Source organism: Myripristis murdjan, chromosome 16 (genome assembly GCF_902150065.1).
Source record: "Myripristis murdjan chromosome 16, fMyrMur1.1, whole genome shotgun sequence".
Lineage (NCBI taxonomy): Eukaryota > Metazoa > Chordata > Actinopteri > Holocentriformes > Holocentridae > Myripristis > Myripristis murdjan.
Window position 1 is genome coordinate 17,969,911 of NC_043995.1, and position 18,607 is coordinate 17,988,517.

The 18,607-nt window shown below is 41.8% G+C and overlaps 3 protein-coding genes across 4 annotated transcripts; all 3 read right to left on the bottom strand.

Annotated features, from left to right (window-relative positions):
- Positions 1-1,276: 1,276 nt before the first annotated feature.
- Positions 1,277-18,411, bottom strand: LOC115373975 (C-reactive protein-like). 2 transcript variants are annotated; one of them, XM_030072651.1, is made up of 5 exons: positions 18,394-18,411; positions 3,497-3,551; positions 2,122-2,224; positions 1,671-1,968; positions 1,277-1,519 (listed from the first exon to the last, which is right to left on the bottom strand). In XM_030072651.1, the coding sequence occupies exons 2-5, from the start codon at positions 3,549-3,551 to the stop codon at positions 1,301-1,303; spliced, it is 675 nt and encodes a 224-aa protein (XP_029928511.1). In that variant the 5' UTR covers positions 18,394-18,411; the 3' UTR covers positions 1,277-1,300. The 2 variants fall into 2 exon arrangements, with proteins under 2 accessions (XP_029928511.1, XP_029928512.1); XM_030072652.1 differs by lacking the exon at positions 18,394-18,411 and adding an exon at positions 8,098-8,123.
- Positions 6,846-8,298, bottom strand: LOC115373623 (C-reactive protein-like). Its single transcript, XM_030072111.1, is given in 5 exon segments — positions 6,846-6,954; positions 6,956-7,044; positions 7,094-7,157; positions 7,798-7,901; positions 8,293-8,298. Coding segments are annotated over 5 exon segments (372 nt in total).
- LOC115373977 (C-reactive protein-like) lies at positions 14,134-18,178 on the bottom strand. The gene is made up of 4 exons (XM_030072654.1): positions 18,115-18,178; positions 15,465-15,567; positions 15,005-15,302; positions 14,134-14,855 (listed from the first exon to the last, which is right to left on the bottom strand). Exons 1-4 carry the CDS (start codon positions 18,167-18,169, stop codon positions 14,637-14,639), a joined length of 675 nt encoding a protein of 224 aa, XP_029928514.1. The 5' UTR covers positions 18,170-18,178; the 3' UTR covers positions 14,134-14,636.
- Positions 18,412-18,607: the final 196 nt, after the last annotated feature.

Sequence of the window (18,607 nt, forward strand, 5' to 3'; positions counted from 1 at the left end):
AAATAACTATATATCAAGTCACTACAACAACAGTCAAACAATTTCCAAATGTTTCATAGAAATCACTGAGGTCAGAGACAGAGAAATACAAGCTCTTAAGCAGAGTATTTAGCTTGCAGAGCGGAAAGTCCAATTTGTAACCAACACTAAACAGTCTGGTGACTCTAAAGTCTTGCAAATGGACATGTTCAAGACCTATGAATGAAAAGAAAAATGATTCATTAGGTCTTTGTGTAAATTTAAGGCCTTCGAATAGCTTAATGTAGGCTATGGATATTTTTTATTTGGGAACCTGCAACCTGCAGCGCTGCATGGTGCACTGCACTTGTATGGGTGTACACTAAACATGTGTGGTTTGGATTTATTGAAGAAAAAACACAATACCAAGGAGCTTTGTCCCAAGCAAGGAGAGGGTGTTTATTATCCCCAAACAGTGGATTCAGATCTACCTCACTTCATTCAGGATAAAAGACAATACATTTAACAGGTGTAGTAATGGAAATATAGTGTTAACAATTACGTTATGTTAATAGTCTAATAGGCTGTAATGCATTACTTTAATGTGTATCAACCAGGAACATCATTATATCAGTTTAAAGTGCTATAGTGTTTCCAATCATGAGAAACTGTTTTGAGGTCCCTTAAACCACACCAAAGTTTGATTCAGGCACTAATCTGATTAAGACTATTGATAGTCTCATCCAATTACAGGTTACAACCAACACAGTGTATGAGGATCTTTAATAAGATCCTGTTCCAATCAGGGTGTGTAGATATAAAAATTGATAATGTGTAAAATATTTTGTCTGATAGCCAAATAGAAGCAAAGAAACAAGCGCTAGAATAGTTATATAACAAACCTAATACTATAATGCTGCAGCTGTGTGGTGAGGTTGTGGGAGAATATTCCTTTAAATGTACACTATGCATGTGAGGACACATGCTTGACAGCTGACTGACTCTCACTGGCACCACATTTGACCAAAATGCTTCTGACTGGCACTCCAACTTCTAGTTTTCATATATACACGTAAAAGCACTGCAGTCTTTAGCAAATTACTAATGAAAAAATTTGCAATCAAAGCACACTTGAACCTGAACAGTTTTCTCAAGAAACCGCTGACGGGATGGTTAGAAAAGAGTGAGACAATTGATATTCCAGTTACCATAACAAGTGACATGATTAACGTAAGAGACCTGCACATCTTTTGAAAATAAAATCACTCACTCTGAATGTCTTAAGCATAAATGCTGGACACTTTCAACTGATAAAAATAAAACCATGGAAAAACTGTAATATTTAGTGAAAGATATTTTGTTTTTCTTCCAGCAGCACTCTGCCTGTAATCTGGAAGTCAAGCGCCCTCCAGTTGAGCACATTCCCCGGTGTGAAGTTGATGTTGTCCATGTAGCAGTGGATCTCATAGGGTGAGAGGACGTAGTCCCACATGTGGACATCAGAGATCATGCCAACAAAAGACTGTTTGGCATCGAATCCTCCACCATAAGAATCCTGCTCCTGTAGACATTGCAAAAAAAAGATAAATTAACACGAATTTTGTATGTATTTTATGTTTTGTTCTGAAATGAGAGCCCTACACTCAAAACATAAATTCACAATCATCAGTATCTGCAGGAGGACTATCAACTTTAGCACCTGACAGTACTACCTGTCCTAAGGTAATGATGGCGCGTCCTCTGATGTTTGATCCAGCGCTGGTGAATTTCCTGGAACTGGGCTTTCCATTCAGCCACAACTGTTCCAGTCCAGACGCAGAGTCCCAGGTGGCACAGACAGACAGCCATGCGTTCAGTGTGTATTCCTGACCATCAAATACTGCACCAACATTTCTGGCAGCTATTTCAATCTGATTGGCTGGAGCCCACTTGAAAATCATTAAGTCATTTGCAGCAGATGGTGTGGCCAGAGAGAACAGGACGTGATTTCTGCTGAGGTCTGTAAAACTCCTGTAGGCATTATGGACAACACACACACACACACACACACACATACACATCATCATCATCATCATCATCATCATTACAATCAATCACACATCAAGCCATTCACAGTTCGGCTGATAATGGCTTCTACCACCAGTGTTGCAATCTTTCCAGTACCTGAGACAGACAGTCACAGCACTGAAATCCTCTCTTGTTGTACTCAGCTTCACGTGAGCGGTGCTGGTCTGTTGTGGGAAGGTGAACATTTTACCTGAAAGATCTGAACACACAAACACAGATTTTCAAAGCCAGGATGCAAAATGTAAAGCGTTCGTCTAAATTACATTTGAACAAAACACACAACACAGACAAATAGAAGTTCTACTGGAAAAAACTGCATGTTGTCATTCATGTTTGCTATGAGAAGTGATTTTTTGTATATTTTCATTTTAAGCCTAGTTTGGAGTTCAACTACAGTGCGGTTCCCTTTTTAAAATGAAATAAAAAGCATCACAGTCTAGTGCATACTGTGTGCTCAAAGTATTCTCTGTAACAAAGCAGATGTATAGTGTTGGCCAGCATAACACCGATACATTTACTGTATTTTTTTCAGTGAATATATTGTCACAGAAACTTATTGTACTCATGATCCAAGTTATCACAATTAACCTCTGATAGCTGAAAGGTGATTGCCTTGATTGAAACACTGCCCCAATTGTATTCTCTTGCCAGACAAGCCCTGCTTGGCTTTAAAGTTGCATTCTTTGAAGTTGGGGAGTGACAACACCTTGTTTCAAGAATGAGGAAAAATTAGTTTAAAAAACAAAACAAAATGCAAAAAACAAACAAAAACACTATAGGGTTACTAAGAGGCATCTTGATTTGATGTTTTGGGCTCATGTCTCCTGTTTTCATCTCTCCTGTTCAGTATTATCTAAGATCTTGTATTTGTATTTGAGATTCATTTTTGGCTGAAAATGGAAATATCACAAGTACGGCTGTGTAAAGTCAGACAAATGTACAGACATGAGATGAAAACACTTTACATTATTAAGAGGATAAATGATTACAGTAAGTCACCTTCTCCCTGTGAGTGCTGGGATAGGCTCCAGCACCCCCCCCCCCGCGACCCTAGTGAGGATAAGCGGTTTAGAAGATGAATGAATGAATGATTACAGTAAGTGATTGTGAGTGCATGTCACATGTTGTATATTATATATTACTGTATATTAGGTATGATACATATTTACAGTATAACACAGTATGTAAAACACACATCGCTCCACAGTTTTAAAGCTGTGAATGTTTTTGACTCAGTTTGTTGTTTCCTGATTCAGTTGCTTACCTTGTCTCGTTGCATAATTAGAAAACAGGTTTGAAAAGGTTACTATAGTGATAAATGTAATTTTTTTTAAAAAAGTTCATTTTACAATAAAAGAGAATAGATGTTCAGCAGTAGACAATATTGACAATTTCCACATGGATACATTTATGCTATTTGCACAACAGTTTTAACTTAACATGTTTTTTTTCTGTTTATGAAGTTGTTTACCTTGAGGTGTAGCAGCACATGCTGTCAGCATCACCAGCAGAAGTAAAAACTTCATCTGAGGGAAAGAGACGATGTAGAAAATGCACATGTTAAATAAAACTCATTGCTGAGTGTTTCCAACACAAATACAAATTATCTCTACAGTAATAAATGAATGAATGAATCCATCAATAAGTCAGTCGATAAATTAACAAACAAATAAATAAATGTAACAAAATACAAAATCACTTGAAGTTCTTCTGAAATTACATCTTGTCTTGATCTTACCTTGTCATCTATGCAAGTGGCAATGCAGTGGATGGGGCTACTGGGTTTTTATATTTACTGCTTCCTCTTTCTTTGGAAGCAGAAAACCTCCAAAGAACTTTTTATTTCTTCTTATCTTTCTTAAAGGTGATAACCGCATCCAATTATATTTTACAATCGAATTGAGTAATAAGGAAATACTGGTGATTTTAGCTGTCAGTATCACCAACAGAATAACAATATTGTTTTCTTTAGAGCGTCCCACGCCTAGCTAAATCCTCCTGCTCTTCTGTGTCACCATCTTGCTTTGCCTGATCCTTTCCTCTGCACTGTATATTCAGGTTCAAGCAAATAACCCCGGATTTCATCCAAAACATCAGATTGGTTGATGTTGTCCTGATCAAACTATGCTCTCTATACCCCTATGCTGGCCTTGTGTTGAATGAGAAATACATGAGTAGGAGTAAGGGTTTAGAAGCATTTTAGAAAATCTGTCCACAATGGTGAGTATAACATTTTACCTTCTGAGGGAGGCTGTCCAGTGACAAAAAAAATCTACTGAGGAACGGGCAGAGGGTGGAGGGCAGGCAAAACCGAGCCAATAGGCAGGTAAGTGAGACACCTATAAAGTGAGGGGCTCACTTTATAGGTGAAAGTACACGGGAGGGCTATGGTACCGTAACCCTATGGTACCGAGCAGGCAATGTTCTTAGTGGTCAGGGCAGCGGCTCCAGAAACAGGTAAGCAGGCAGCGGCGAAGATGAACCAGGAAGGAGCAGGCAGACGGTAAGTCGGGAACAGGTGAACGACAACAGAGCCAGCAGGTAGATACACACACACGATTCACAGATTGGGTAAATGGTGTTCACTCCCAGCGAAGCAGATGCTTGTGAATGCCACTTGTGAATATTTTTGTTAATATTTTAATATTCACAAGTGGCATAAGTGGCACAAGTGGCATTTTATATAATTATAAAATATTTTGTCTGATAGCCAAATAGAAGCAAAGAAACAAGCTCTAGAACAGTTATGTAACAAACCTAATACTGTAATGCTGCAGTTGTGTGGTGAAGTTGTGGGAGAATTTTACATCGAGTTGATTCTCAAGGCAGCCCTCAGGAATCTCCATCTCCTCCAGCATCCGCCTGACCTTGTCAGCAATGCCGCACGTCACTGCTCCAATGACACAAGTGGGTGGCAGGATTGTGGCAGGGATGTCCTCATGCTCAAACTGGCAGGACAGGGCATCTGGCTTTACGTTTCTGGAACCAGGGTGATAGGACAGGGTAAAATAAGAGTGACTGAAAGAAGTGTCCACCTCAACCTCAGCAATAAAATTGTGTTTTGGGTCCAGCAAGGTGACGATGAAGGCAGAGGAAAACTGCTACTTGAGGGACTAGAAAGACTCCTCAGCTTGAGGACCCCATGAAAACCTGGTTCCTGGAGATGTCAGGGCATGGAGAGGGGCTGCAACAGAGCTATAGTTCCTGATGAAATGTCTGTAGAAGTTTGCAAAGCCCAAAAATCTCTGTAGCTGCTTTCTGTCAATGGGAACAGGCCAGTCCATCACTGCACTAACCTTAGGAGGGTCCATCTGGGAGGTGTCGAGCACCACAATGAATCCAAAAAAGGAAACAGACTGCTGGTGGAACCAACATTTTTCAGCCAACACAAACAGCTGATTCTCCAGCAGCCACTGAAGAGCCTGCCAGACATGCAGCACACACTCCTCCTCAGACTTGGAAAACTGAAAATGTCATCAAGGCAAACAGGGAGTAGAGATGGCCTTTAGGAAGAGAGACCCCAGGGAGGAGGTCAATGAAGCAGTCATAGGGGTCAATGGGGAGGCAAGAAGGTTGCCCAGGACTTGTTAAAGACCTCTCTTAAATCCAGGTAGACAGGGAGCGGTCTGGAAAATCTGAGGTGGAGTCAGAGTTCTCAGGAGAAATTAGCCTAGTAGACCAGTCTATATGGGGATGCTGTTTTTGAGCCAAGGGTGACCTAAAGCGAATGGCACATCAGGTGAGTCAGTGCTTAGAAAATGAGAACAATTCAGAGTGGTTACCCGACATAATGGAGGGCAAATTGAATGGGGCCAAGTGATCTTTAATTTCCTCAGCTAAACTTTGCAGGAACATGTCAGATGAGTTTGCATCCCACTCGCTCGCCACTGCCAAGGTGCGAAAGACTGTTTCCTTGTCACGGGACCAACAGCCCTAGAGGTGCCTCTCTGTCTGATGTGCGGTGGTCAAAAACTTTGCAGAGGGCCTCAGCAAAACTCTTGGCAGAGTGAAATGTGGGAGATTGCTTGTCCCACTCTGCCATGGCCCACTCAAGCTTTTCCCATGGGTTATCATGAAGGTGGCACCATAGCTCTTGGAGTAGTAAGAGTAAGATTTCAGTCCAAAAGTCATAGAGCATAGTCACAGGAAGGAGCAGCAAGTAGAGGGATCACCATCATGCCTCTCAAAACTAGGGAGACAGGGCTCAGAGTGAAGAGAGGCTTGAGTTTCCCTGGGCTGAGGAGAAGGTTGAGCAGGTGGGACAGATGCTGAAGGTTTCAGGAGAGTAAGCATCTGCTGCAACTGGGTGGATAGTTGTTGAAACTATCTATGTTTGTCATGGCAGTTTGAAAAGTGTCCTGCCTGACGTGCAGTTCCTGCACTCCACCCACTTGAGAAGACACCTGCCGCTCATGACCATGAAGCATCTTCCCTTGGGTATGGAGAGCCAAGCGAAGAGCATCCTTCTCTGCTGAGTCTGTCATGGCCACATTGTACTGTAACGACCCTGCACAAAACTGCGACTCAGATGCAGAGGAAAACCAAAAACAGCTTGTAGGAAAGTTAAGTAATTTGTAGATGAGAGGTCTTACATGGAAAGGCAGTCAACAAAGGCAGCAAAATCCATACAGGGGAACTGCACAGAAACCAATGTCTGAACAAGGCAGAAGATGAAGATCACACACTGGGAGACTGACCTGAACAATTTTCTCAAGAAACCATTGAGAAAATACTTAGAAAAGTGGGAGACTATTGATATTTCAATTAACAAAAGAGGCATGCACAGCTTTTGAAATTAAAATCACTTCACTATGAATGTCTTAAGCATAAATGGTGGACATGCCTATGCCTTTGTTCTGGAAGTCAAGCGCCCTCCAGTTTAGCACATTCCCCAGCGTGAAGTTTAGGCTGTCCGTGTAAAGATGGAGGTGAGAGGACGTGGTCCCACATGTGGACATCAGAGATCATGCCAACAAAAGACTGTTTGGCATTGAATCCTCCACCATGGGAATCCTGCTCCTGTAGACATCATCATCATCATTATCATCATCATCACAATCAATCACACATCAAGCCATTCACAGTTTGGCTGATAATGGCTTCTACCACCAGTGTTGCCATCTTTCCAGTACCTGAGACAGACAGTCACAGCACTGAAATCCTCTCTTGTTGTATTCAGCTTCGCGTGAGCAGTGCTGGTCTGTTGTGGGAAGGTGAACATTTTACCTGAAAGATCTGAACCCACAAACACAGATTTTCAAAGCCAGGATGCAAAATGTAAAGTTGTTAATCTAAATTACATTTGAACAAAACACACAACACAGACAAATAGAAGTTCCTCTGAAAAAACTGCATGTAGTCATTCATGTCTGCTTTGAGAAGTGAATTTTTGTATATTTTTCATTTTAAGCCTAGTTTGGAGTTCAAATACAGTGCAGTTCCCTTTTTAAAATGAAATAAACAGCGTCACAGTCTAGTGCATACTGTGTGCTCAAAGTATTCTCTGTAACAAAGCACATGTATCATGTTGGCCAGCATAACACCGATACATTTACTGTATTTTTTTCAGTGAATATATTGTTACAGAAACTTATTGTACTCATGATCCAAGTCATCACAATGAACCTCTGACAGCTGAAAGGCGATGGCCTTGATTGAAATACTGCTCCAATTGTATTCTCTTGCCAGTCAAGCAAGCAAACAAACAAACAAACAAACAAACAAAAAAAAAAACAAAACAAAACAAAAGCACTATATGGTTACTAAGAGTACCAGGTAGCACAAAGAGACAGCCATGTGTTCAGCTTGTATCCCTGACCATCAAATACTGCAGTAACATCTCTGGAAAATATTACAATTTGACTGGCTGCAACATTCTTGAAAATCAGGGAGGCATTTGCAGCAGAAGTTGTGGCCAGAGAGAACAGGATGTGAATTCTCTTTATGTCAGAAAAACTAAACTAAATTAAGGGATATAAAAATAAATAAATAAATAAACTTTTTGTAAAATTTACAATACCATTTTAGCTTCCTCCCTTTAATATTACAGCGGATATCCTGTGTTGATCTTACCTTATTGTCTATGCAAATGTCAGGATCTATTGTGTGCAAAAGGTCATGCATTTTTATACTTCCTACTTCCTTAGTATAGTTTGATTCTTTATTGACCTTTAACATGGAAATTTGTTGCCACCTGTACAGCGCCAGAATTTCCCTGGTTGGGATCAATAAAGTATATCTATCTATCTATCTATCTATCTATCTCACACGCATGCTAGTACATACATACAATTGCTCCACGAAGCTTTGATTTTTTGTTTTTGTTTTTGTTTTTACTTCAGATTCCAGTGGGTTCAAGTTCAAATTTATTTATAGCCCTTATTAAAAGTTTACAGGCTCAGGTTTATAGGCCAGCCAGAGGGGCAATGGTGCAGAGAAGGCAGAGGGAAAATCAAATCAATTCATTTCTCTTCAATCATTAATCAAACACAGATAAACATACAAACATGCACACTGTCATGAGCACCCTGAGCAGTATCAGTTCTAGCATCTCTCTCTGGTCTCTCTCTCTTGTTTTTGTGTTTGTGTGTGTGTTCCTTGTTGTGTCTATGCCTAGAGGCCTCTACTATGAAGCGAGATTATGGGGTAATCCAGCTTCAACCTTAAGCCTGAGTTTTCTGTATCACGAAGATGGCTTACCTTTAACCCAGCTTGGTCACCATGGTAACTTATCTTGCATGGCTAACCTGATATGGGGCAGGTTATGTTCAGCTTTATGGCTTAAAATATCAAAACACTGCCCTTTGACCATTCAAGATCATTGGGAACCAGCAAAATCCAACCAGCTATGGCTGATCATGTACTTGGTGCCAAGTGATTGTGAAGTCTGAGTTTTTTTCCCAGAGTTGTTTTTGTGACAGAAATGTATAATGTAAATGTAGCAAAACTTTGTATTTTTGACCCCAGTGAACTAGCCGGAAATACCTATTTCAATACTTCAGGAGGCCCAGGGGATACTTTAAGTAAAAAAAAAAAATCCCCTTTCAAGCACTACACTGCCGAGGACGATTTCATACAACTTCATATCCAAAAATTTGAATTATCCCTTTTAGTAAAAGTTGAACTAACAAAAAAGTACAAGTACATGTAATTAGTTACTTGCACCACTGGACACCACTGCGGTTGATATCCAAGTTAATGTTACAAATGACCTAATCAACAAATGGAGCAGCTGGAATTAATCTTGTACTTTAATCACTTTGAACTGAACTTTTGTGTCACTGTCATCAAATTGCTCTGTTTTATGAATATAAAACTAATTTGTTGCAATAGTTTGGATGGATAATGCATGTGACAGATTTTTCTCTTCAGCTGTAGGTCACCTTTAGTTGCACTGGTAAGATGGACTGTCTCCACGCTACCAAGGCCATAAGTCTGGGGCATGCCAGACATGGGGAGACAAAGCCAGGCACATTGACACCTTTCACAAACACAGAGTGGTGTTTATATTTGTTATTTAAAAGATTTATTCATAATAAAGTATGCCTCATCATTCATTTTATATTCAGGGATATTAAAATGACAGTAGTTGGGTTTTGGGGGCCCCACACTGTGAAGTCACTTAGAGTCCTAAAATGTTCAGAAACAGCCCTGTTCAGGGAAACAGATAACATTAATCCATCTCCATAGACATGGCAGGGCACTTTTGAATTAACCCTAGCCACTGCCAGTGACTGTCTGGAGGGGAAGCATTTTTAGAACGTCCACTTGCGTAGCTAAATCCTCCTGTTCTTCTGCGTCACCATCCTGCATTACCTGATCCCTTCCTCTGTACTGTATATTCAGATTCAAATAAATAACCCTGAATTTCATTCAAAACATCAAACTGGTTGATGTTGTCTTGAGGCCTGTACCATAAAGCTGGATTTCGGCTTAGCGAGCTAACTTCAGGCTTAACCCTGGCTTTTCTGTACCATAAAGGTGGCTTACTTTTTATCGGGCTACGTTGCCGTGGTAACGTATGCTGAACACCTAACCTGCTCCGGAGCAGGTTAAGTTCAGAATAAGAGCTCAGCAGGTAGAAAAGCCCCACCTACTGACCAATCAGCTCTCTTGGAAAATGGCCTGCCCATTTTCCCTTTCTTCTTCTTTTATAAAATTAAAATTAATACATTTTACAATTCTTCTTGTATTTTCTTTTTTTTTTTTTTACTCATGACTGCACTGTCCAACCAAAAATTTATCTTGTAGACTGATGTAGCCTAATGATTTTTTTTTTTTTTTTTTAATGTTTATGAAAATAAATTAGGGGAATTTAATTCAAAGGGTTAAATAAAAGTCTGATAAAATACACGCCAGCCTCTGGGCTCCTTTAGGTTTCCATTAGTTTGCTCATATTTAGTATTTAGGGAGTCTGCCCTGAAAAGTCCACACGGGAGTTGATGCTAAGGGCCCTATCTTGCGCCAGACTCCCTAAACCCGCTATTTGCGGATTTAGGATTTAGGAAGAGGCGTTCCCCCGTAAAAGTTGCTATCTTGTGCACCTCCCGCTATCCGCAAAACACCTGCGCTACCCGCTATATTATGCATAGGCGTGTTTTAGGCGTTACGCCAGTTTCACCAATCAGTGTGCCAGGTGCCATTGCCTTTAAGGGCAGGATGCGTTATCCTAAATCCTAAATCCTAAACCCGCGATGGAGAGAGGGAGGTAGATTTTCTCAGGGCTTCTACTGAGGCTAAAGCAAGTTGGCTTTATATACATATTATATATTATATTATAGGCGAGTTAATTCGGGAGGTGGAGCCACATGTGTCCAAGTGGACGTGTCACAAGGTTGTACTGATTGAGTAAAATCCCCGGGCCACACCACAGACAAACAAGAGGCAGAGGTGGAACTATGTGTAAACTAATTTATTGACAAGGTAGATTGGGCAAATAAAATATTAAAAATAAAAATATAGCACAGCTGCTGGCTTATGATAAAACAATAAAACGTGCTGGCGTAAGTGTCCAATTAAAACAGTCTTTCCTCTAAACAGTCTATATGAGTAATATACTCAGTCCATTCCGGCGGCGTCCCGGTATCAGTCCGACCGTGTGCGTGGTGAGGCTCCGTTGGGGCGCGCATTGAAGCCGCCTGGGCGCGCTCTCCTAACAGCCCAAACTTTAGGGATAGCGGATAGCGGGTGGTCCTGACCACCCGCTATCCGTGTGTGCGCAAGATAGCAATTTTAGGGATAGCGCATGGAACACACCCACGGACACACCTCCAGGCGCAAAAGACGGAGTCGGCATAACGGATAGCGGGTAGCGGGTGGCGCAAGATACCGTTTAGGGATAGCGGAAGTTCCTAAATCCGCAATTTGCGGGTAGCGGGTAGTGGCAGCGGATAGCGGGTGGCACAAGATAGGGCCCTAAATGTTTTACTGTCTTTACGTGACAGTGAAATAATATTTTAATCAGCAGAATAATCACGAGGCGTCAGATGCTTTATAAAATGAAATATCAAAACCAGTTGAATCAAAGTGACGATTCTGACAAAACTCAAACTGAAGGCAGCGGTCCAGCGAGGGTCGACCCTCACTGTGAGAGAGGGCCAGTTCCTCTGCGGGAGTGTACGGCTGAGTGGGAGACACATTCATTTACTGAACACATACATTACTGTAGTCAGTTCTACTCGTGCCGTCATGGCGGGGAAGTAATATTATTATCGCACTAATTTACGCATTGACACAGTCGGCGATTTTTTGCCACCATTCCTTGCGGCTTTTGGCAGCTTGATGATTATTGATTATTGTCTACTCCTCGGTTGTGACGTATACGGCTCGGATAGATTTTTCCATGTCTGCGATTGGTCGCATGCAGCAAACTCCGCCCTTTTTATGTGAGCACGCACAGATCTCGATTGGAAAGCCTGGGTTGAATTAGTTAGTTGATAGCCGGCTTTATGGTACCGAAAATCCTGAGTGTGGATGTCTCGTTAAGTGAAGCCAGATAAGTAAGAGAAAGCCTGACTATGTTAATTCAGCTTTATGGTACAGGCCTCAGGTCAAACTCTTCAAACTGTGGTGCAGTGATGACTGTATGCCTCCATGCTCTCTATACCTCTATGCTGCCCTTGTGTTGAACTCAGACAGAAATACAAGCCACACTTGTATTTCCCTGCTCAGTTAGCTATGTCACCCAAGCTGGCGAGATCTGAACTGAAATTCACAGAAGAATGTTTTTCAGGTAAGTGACCTACTGAAGAAACAAAATAACTATATATCAAGTCACTACAACAACAGTCAAACATTTTCCAAATGTTTCATAGAAATCACTGAGGTCAGAGACAGAGAAATACAAGCTCTTAAGCAGAGTATTTAGCTTGCAGAGCGGAAAGTCCAATTTGTAAGGAACACCAAACAGTCTGGTGACTCTAAAGTCTTGCAAATGGACATGTTCAAGACCTGTGAATGAAAAGAAAAATGATTCATTAGGTCTTCCTGTAATTTCAAGGCCTTCTAATAGCTTAATGTAGGCTATGGATATTTTTTATTTGGGGATCTGCAACCTGCAGCGCTGCATGGTGCACTGCACTTGTATGGGTGTACACTAAAGATGTGTGGTTTGGATTTATTGAAGAAAAACCACAATACCAAGGAGCTTTGTCCCAAGCAAGGAGAGGGTGTGTTTATTATTCCAAAACAGTGGATTCAAATCTATCTCACTTCATTCAGGACAAAAGACAATAAATTTAACAAGTGTAGTAATGGAAACATAGGGCTCTAGTTTCCCGGCGCAGCGCAGGGTGGCGCAGTGAGGCGAACCCCGTGCAGAGCTGGTTTCGAGCAGCGCAACCCGAGGTGTGCACAGTTTGGTAGTTTGGCAGACCGAGGTGCGCTGAGATGGGAGTGGCGGCGCAGCAGGGCGAGGTGCTGACAGATTCAGCATGGCGCAGTGACAGTTTCGTGCCAAAAGGCTTCGCCGAGGTACGCTCAAAGCTCGCCATCTGAAACCACGTCTACTTTCAGTGCAAGGCGGAGCGCAGCCTGTGTAGTGGAAGTTTGGCTGACCGGCACACAGTGTGCACATGTCACCAAAACCTCACAGGCAGATGTCCAGAATGTCAGGCACATTAACAATGCAATAAATACCCACAAAAAACACTATTCAATGCTACTATCTCAGTCAGCACATAAATTTATCTCCATATCGACTGTCCCGACATCTGATGTCACATCAAAGGAGATTGGCATCGTTTGGCATGCGTAGTGAAAACCCAACCTGATCACCTGTCAGTCAAACAATGTGTCCATTACAGTGATGTCTTTTTTCCAGTCATAGTGTCTGGCGCTGCTCATGTTAACTACCCAGTTCTTCTTCCAGATCTATATAAATATTCCACACAAATCGAAAATGTAAAAGGCATCAGTTCCTTGCCAGACACTGGGCGTTTAGAACAGCAAATGTAAAAGCTTTCATGAACCGGATTTTGTTTTAATCTCTACTGTGTTGTTGCATCAGTAAGTGATGGAGTCGAAAGTTGCAAAACAAACATGTATTTATATGAAGATGGTGAGGATTATCCTTTGAGGTAAAAACATTGATGAAAAATGGGGGCTTCACAATTAAATTTATATTTGCTCGTAAAAATCAATAACAGACAGTGACAGAGCTGGAAAAAGAGAGATGCGAGGCAGGTAGGTAATGGAAAGACGGGAATGAGGAAGATGAATGTAAGGATAGATGCATGGATGGATGGATGGGTGGATAGATGGATGGCAGGTAGCTCCAGCAACATTCCAGCAGCCAAGACTGGCCTCATTGTCCTGAGTGTGTGTTGCGGCTGCTCTCTTCCTCCACGGCTCATTTGATTGGTTTAAAGTGAATTGGCTGTGTCAAACCCACTCCACGCCTTCTCTCCTCCCTTCCACCGGTAGGAGGGACGGCGGAGTACTTGCGCCAGCACGCATGGCGTGCCAAACTTGCAAAATCCACCTGGCCACACCCAGCTGGCAAAGCGCAGGTGCGCTGTGGCACTCTAACTTCTAGTTTTCATATATACAGATAAAAGCACTGCGGTCTTTATCAAATTACTAATGGAAAAAATTGCAGTCAAAGCACACTTTTAATAATCATGTTTAATCATTTATTCATGTATCAATTGCTTTGTTGTCATTGGTGCATACAAGCTGGGAGCGTGAACTCTAAGTAATGCTTGATAATCAGAGAAACAAGTGACGCAAGTCAAGAAGCTGTGAATTGGAGAAGTCACATTTTTCCTACAATATTTGTTTGACGGTGAAACAATGCAAAATAGTTTTCAGGTCAGTTCAAATTTAAGGTTGTCAAGATTGTATGATGGATATATTCAGCACTTCGTGTCTCACAATGAAAGGTTATTGCGAAAACTGCCAGCCTGACCTGAACAGTTTTCTCAAGAAACCGCTGACGGGATGTTTAGAAAAGAGTGAGACAATTGATATTCCAGTTACCATAACAAGTGACATGACTAACGTAAGAGACCTGCACATCTTTTGAAAATAAAATCACTCACTCTGAATGTCTTAAGCAAAAATGGTGGACACTTTCAACTGATAAAAATAAAAATATGGTAAGACTGTAATATTTAGTAACAGATATTTTGTTTTTCTTCCAGCAGCACTCTGCCTGTAATCTGGAAGTCAAGCGCCCTCCAGTTGAGCACATTCCCCGGCGTGAAGTTGATGTTGTCCGTGTAGCGGCTGATCTCACAGGGTGAGAGGACATAGTCCCACATGTGGACATCAGAGATCATGCCAACAAAAGACTGTTTGGCATCGAATCCTCCACCATAAGAATCCTGCTCCTGTAGACATTGCAAAAACAGATAAATCACACAAATTTTGTAAGTATTTTATGTTTTGTTTTGAAATGAGAGCCCTACACTCAAATCATAAATTCACAATCATCAGTATCTGCAGGAGGACTATCAACTTTAGCACCTGACAGTATTACCTGTCCTAAGGTAATGATGGTGCGTCCTTTGATGTTTGATCCAGATTTGGTGAATTTCCTGGAACTGGGCTTTCCATTCAGCCACACCTGTCCCAGTCCGGACGCAGAGTCCCAGGTGGCACAGACAGACAGCCATGCGTTCAGTGTGTATTCCTGACCATCAAATAGTGCATCAGCATTTCTGGCATATACATAAATCTGATTGGCTGTAGCCGTCTTGAAAAGCAGGAAGTCATTTGCAGCAGACGGTGTGGCCAGAGAGAACAGACCGTAAGCTCTGCTGAGGTCTGTAAAACTCCTGTAGGTATTGTGGACAACACACACACACACACACACACACAGACATATCATCATCATCACCATCATCATCATCATCATCATTACAATCAATCACACATCAAGCCATTCACAGTTTGGCTGATAATGGCTTCTACCACCAGTGTTGCCATCTTTCCAGTACCTGAGACAGACAGTCACAGCACGGAAATCCACTCTTGTTGTACTCAGTCTCACGTGAGCGGTGCTGGTCTGTTGTGGGAAGGTGAACATTTTACCTGAAAGATCTGAACACACAAACACAGATTTTCAAAGCCAGGATGCAAAATGTAAAGTTGTTAATCTAAATTACATTTGAACAAAACACACAACACAGACAAATAGAAGTTCCACTGGAAAAAACTGTATGTAGTCATTCAAGTCTGTTTTGAGAAGTGAATTTTTGTATATTTTTCATTTTAAGCCTAGTTTGGAACTCAAATTCAGTGCAGTTCCCTTTTTAAAATGAAATAAACAGCATCACAGTCTAGTGCATACTGTGTGCTCAAAGTATTCTCTGTAATAAAGCACATGTATCATGTTGGCCAGCATAACACCGATAAATTTACTGTATTTACTTATTGTACTCATGATCCAAGTTATCACAATGAACCTCTGACAGCTGAAAGGCGATGGCCTTGATTGAAACACTGCTCCGATTGTATTCTCTTGCCAGTCAAGCCCTACTTTGCTTTAAAGCCACATTCCTGTTTCAAGATTGAGGAAAAAAAACCTCATTCCATTAGTCCCATTTCTTTAAAGAACAAAACAAAACAAAACAAACAAACAAACAAAAACACTATGGGCTCTAATTTCCTGGCGCAGGGTAGCGCAGTGAGGCGAACCCCGCGCAGAGCTGGTTTCAACCAGCGCAACCCGAGGTGCGCACAGTTTGGTAGTTTGGCAGACCGAGGTGCGCCGGCGCACCAGGGGGAGGTGTCAACAGATTCAGCTTGGCGTAGTGACAGTTGCGTGCCAAAAGGCTTTGCCGAGGTGTGCTCAAACCTCGCCATCTGAAACCACGTCTACTTTCAGCGCAAGGCGGAGCGGAGCCGGCATAGTGGAAGTTTGGCTGACTGGCGTGCAGTGCGCACACGCCACCAAAACCTCACAGTCAGCACAAACGATGCCAATCTCATTTGATCTGACATCAGTTGTGATGGGACAGTCGATATGGAGATAAATGTATGTGGTGATTGTGGTGATTGAATAGTGGTTTTTGTTGGTATTTATTGCATTGTTCATGTGCCTGACATTCCAGAAGCCTGCCTGCGGCAGTAGACCTCCATGTCAATTGTGGAAACGTTCATTACACCTTCGCGCAGCGCATTTTAAAGGCGAGGACAGGGGCTCATTTGATTGGGTTAAAATGAATCGGCTGTGTCAAACCCACTCCACGCCTTCTCTCCTCCCTTCCGCCGGTAGGAGGGACGGCGGAGTACTTGTGTCACCACGCATGGCGGGCCAAACTTGCAAAATCCAGTGTGAGTCACATGTCATTGTATATTAGGTATGATACATATTTACAGTATAACACAGTATGTAAAACACACATAACACACACATAGGGCTCTATCTTGTGCCACCCGCTATCCGCTGCCACTACCCGCTACCCGCAAATTGCGGATTTAGGAGCTTCCGCTATCCCTAAACGGTATCTTGCGCCACCCGCTACCCGCTATCCTTATGCCGACTCCGTCATTTGCGCCTGGAGGTGTGTCCGTGGGTGTGTTTCATGCGCTATCCCTAAAATTGCTATCTTGTGCACACACTTTAGGGATAGCGGATAGCGGGTGGTCCTGACCACCCGCTAAAGTTTGGGCTGTTAGGGGAGCGCGCCCAGGCGGCTTCAATGCGCGCCCCGACGGAGCCTCACCACGCACACGGTTGGACTGATACCGGGACGCCGCCGGAATGGACTGAGTATATTACTCATATAGACTGTTTAGAGGAAAGACTATTTTAATTGGACACTTACCCCAGCACGTTTTATTGTTTTATCATAAGCCAGCAGCTGTGCTATATTTTTATTATTATTTTAATATTTTATTTGCCCAATCTACCTTGTTAATAAATTAGTTTACACATAGTTATACCTCTGCCTCTTGTGTGTGGTGTGTGACCCCGGGATTTTACTCAATCAGTACAACCTTGTGACACGTCCACTTGGACACATGTGGCTCCATCTCCCGAATTAACTCGCCTATAATATAATACACAATATGTATATAGCCACCTTGCTGTAGCCTCAGTAGAACCCCTGAGAAAATCTACCTCCCTCTCTCCATCGCGGGTTTAGGATTTAGGATTTAGGATAGCGCATCCTGCCCTTAAAGGCAATGGCACCTGGCACACTGATTGGTTTAACTGGCGCAACGCCCAAAATACGCCTATCCATAATATAGCGGGTAGCGGAGGTGTTTTGCGGATAGCGGGAGGTGCACAAGATAGCAACTTTTACGGGGGAACGCCTCTTCCTAAATCCTAAATCCGCAAATAGCGGGTTTAGGGAGTCTGGCGCAAGATAGGGCCCATAGTTTTAAAACTGTGTGTTTTTGACTCAGTTTGTTGTTTCCTGATTCCATTGCTTACCTTGTCTAGTTGCATAATTAGAAAAAAGGTTTTAAAAGGTTACTATATTGATATATGCTATTTGTTAAAAGTTCATTTTACAATAAAAAAGAACAGATATTCAGCAGTAGACAATATGGACAATTTACACATGGATATATGTATGCTATTTGCACAGCAGTTTTAACCACACATGTTTTTTTTCTGTTTATGAAGTTGTTTACCTTGAGGAACAGCAGCACATGCTGTCAGCATCACCAGCAGAAGTAAAAACTTCATCTGAGGGAAAGAGACGATGTAGAAAATGCACATGTTAAATAAAACTCATTGCTGAGTGTTTCCAACACAAATACAATTATCTCTACAGTAATTAATGAATGACTGAATGAATGAATGAATGAATGAATGAATCCATCAATAAATAAATCAATAAATAAATCGACAAATAAATAAATATAACAAAATACAAAATCACTTGAAGTTCTTCTGAAATTACATCTCACCTTGTCGTCTATGCAAGTGGCAGGGCAGTGGATGGGGGTACTGGGTTTATACATCTGCTGCTTCCTCATTCTTTGGAAGCAGCAGATGTCCAAAGAACTTTATCTTAGATGCATCTTTCTTATGCAACAAATTATATTTTGCAATCGGATTGAGTAACAAGAAAAAACAACCAAACCAACAACCAAACATGGGATGTTGAAAGGTGGAAGAAAG

What these genes read in the sequence shown, in the direction of transcription:
- LOC115373977 (XM_030072654.1), bottom strand. Translation starts at nt 18,169, where the DNA reads ATGAAGTTTTTACTTCTGCTGGTGATGCTGACAGCATGTGCTGCTGTT. An exon ending in ATGTGCTGCTGTTCCTCAAG is followed by an intron (nt 15,568 to 18,114) that starts GTAAACAACTTC and finishes TTGTGTGTTCAG; the next exon opens with ATCTTTCAGGTAAAATGTTC. An exon ending in GCTGTGACTGTCTGTCTCAG is followed by an intron (nt 15,303 to 15,464) that starts GTACTGGAAAGA and finishes CAATACCTACAG; the next exon opens with GAGTTTTACAGACCTCAGCA.
- LOC115373975 (XM_030072651.1), bottom strand. Translation starts at nt 3,551, where the DNA reads ATGAAGTTTTTACTTCTGCTGGTGATGCTGACAGCATGTGCTGCTACA. An exon ending in ATGTGCTGCTACACCTCAAG is followed by an intron (nt 2,225 to 3,496) that starts GTAAACAACTTC and finishes TTGTGTGTTCAG; the next exon opens with ATCTTTCAGGTAAAATGTTC. An exon ending in CCATCATTACCTTAGGACAG is followed by an intron (nt 1,520 to 1,670) that starts GTAGTACTGTCA and finishes CAATGTCTACAG; the next exon opens with GAGCAGGATTCTTATGGTGG.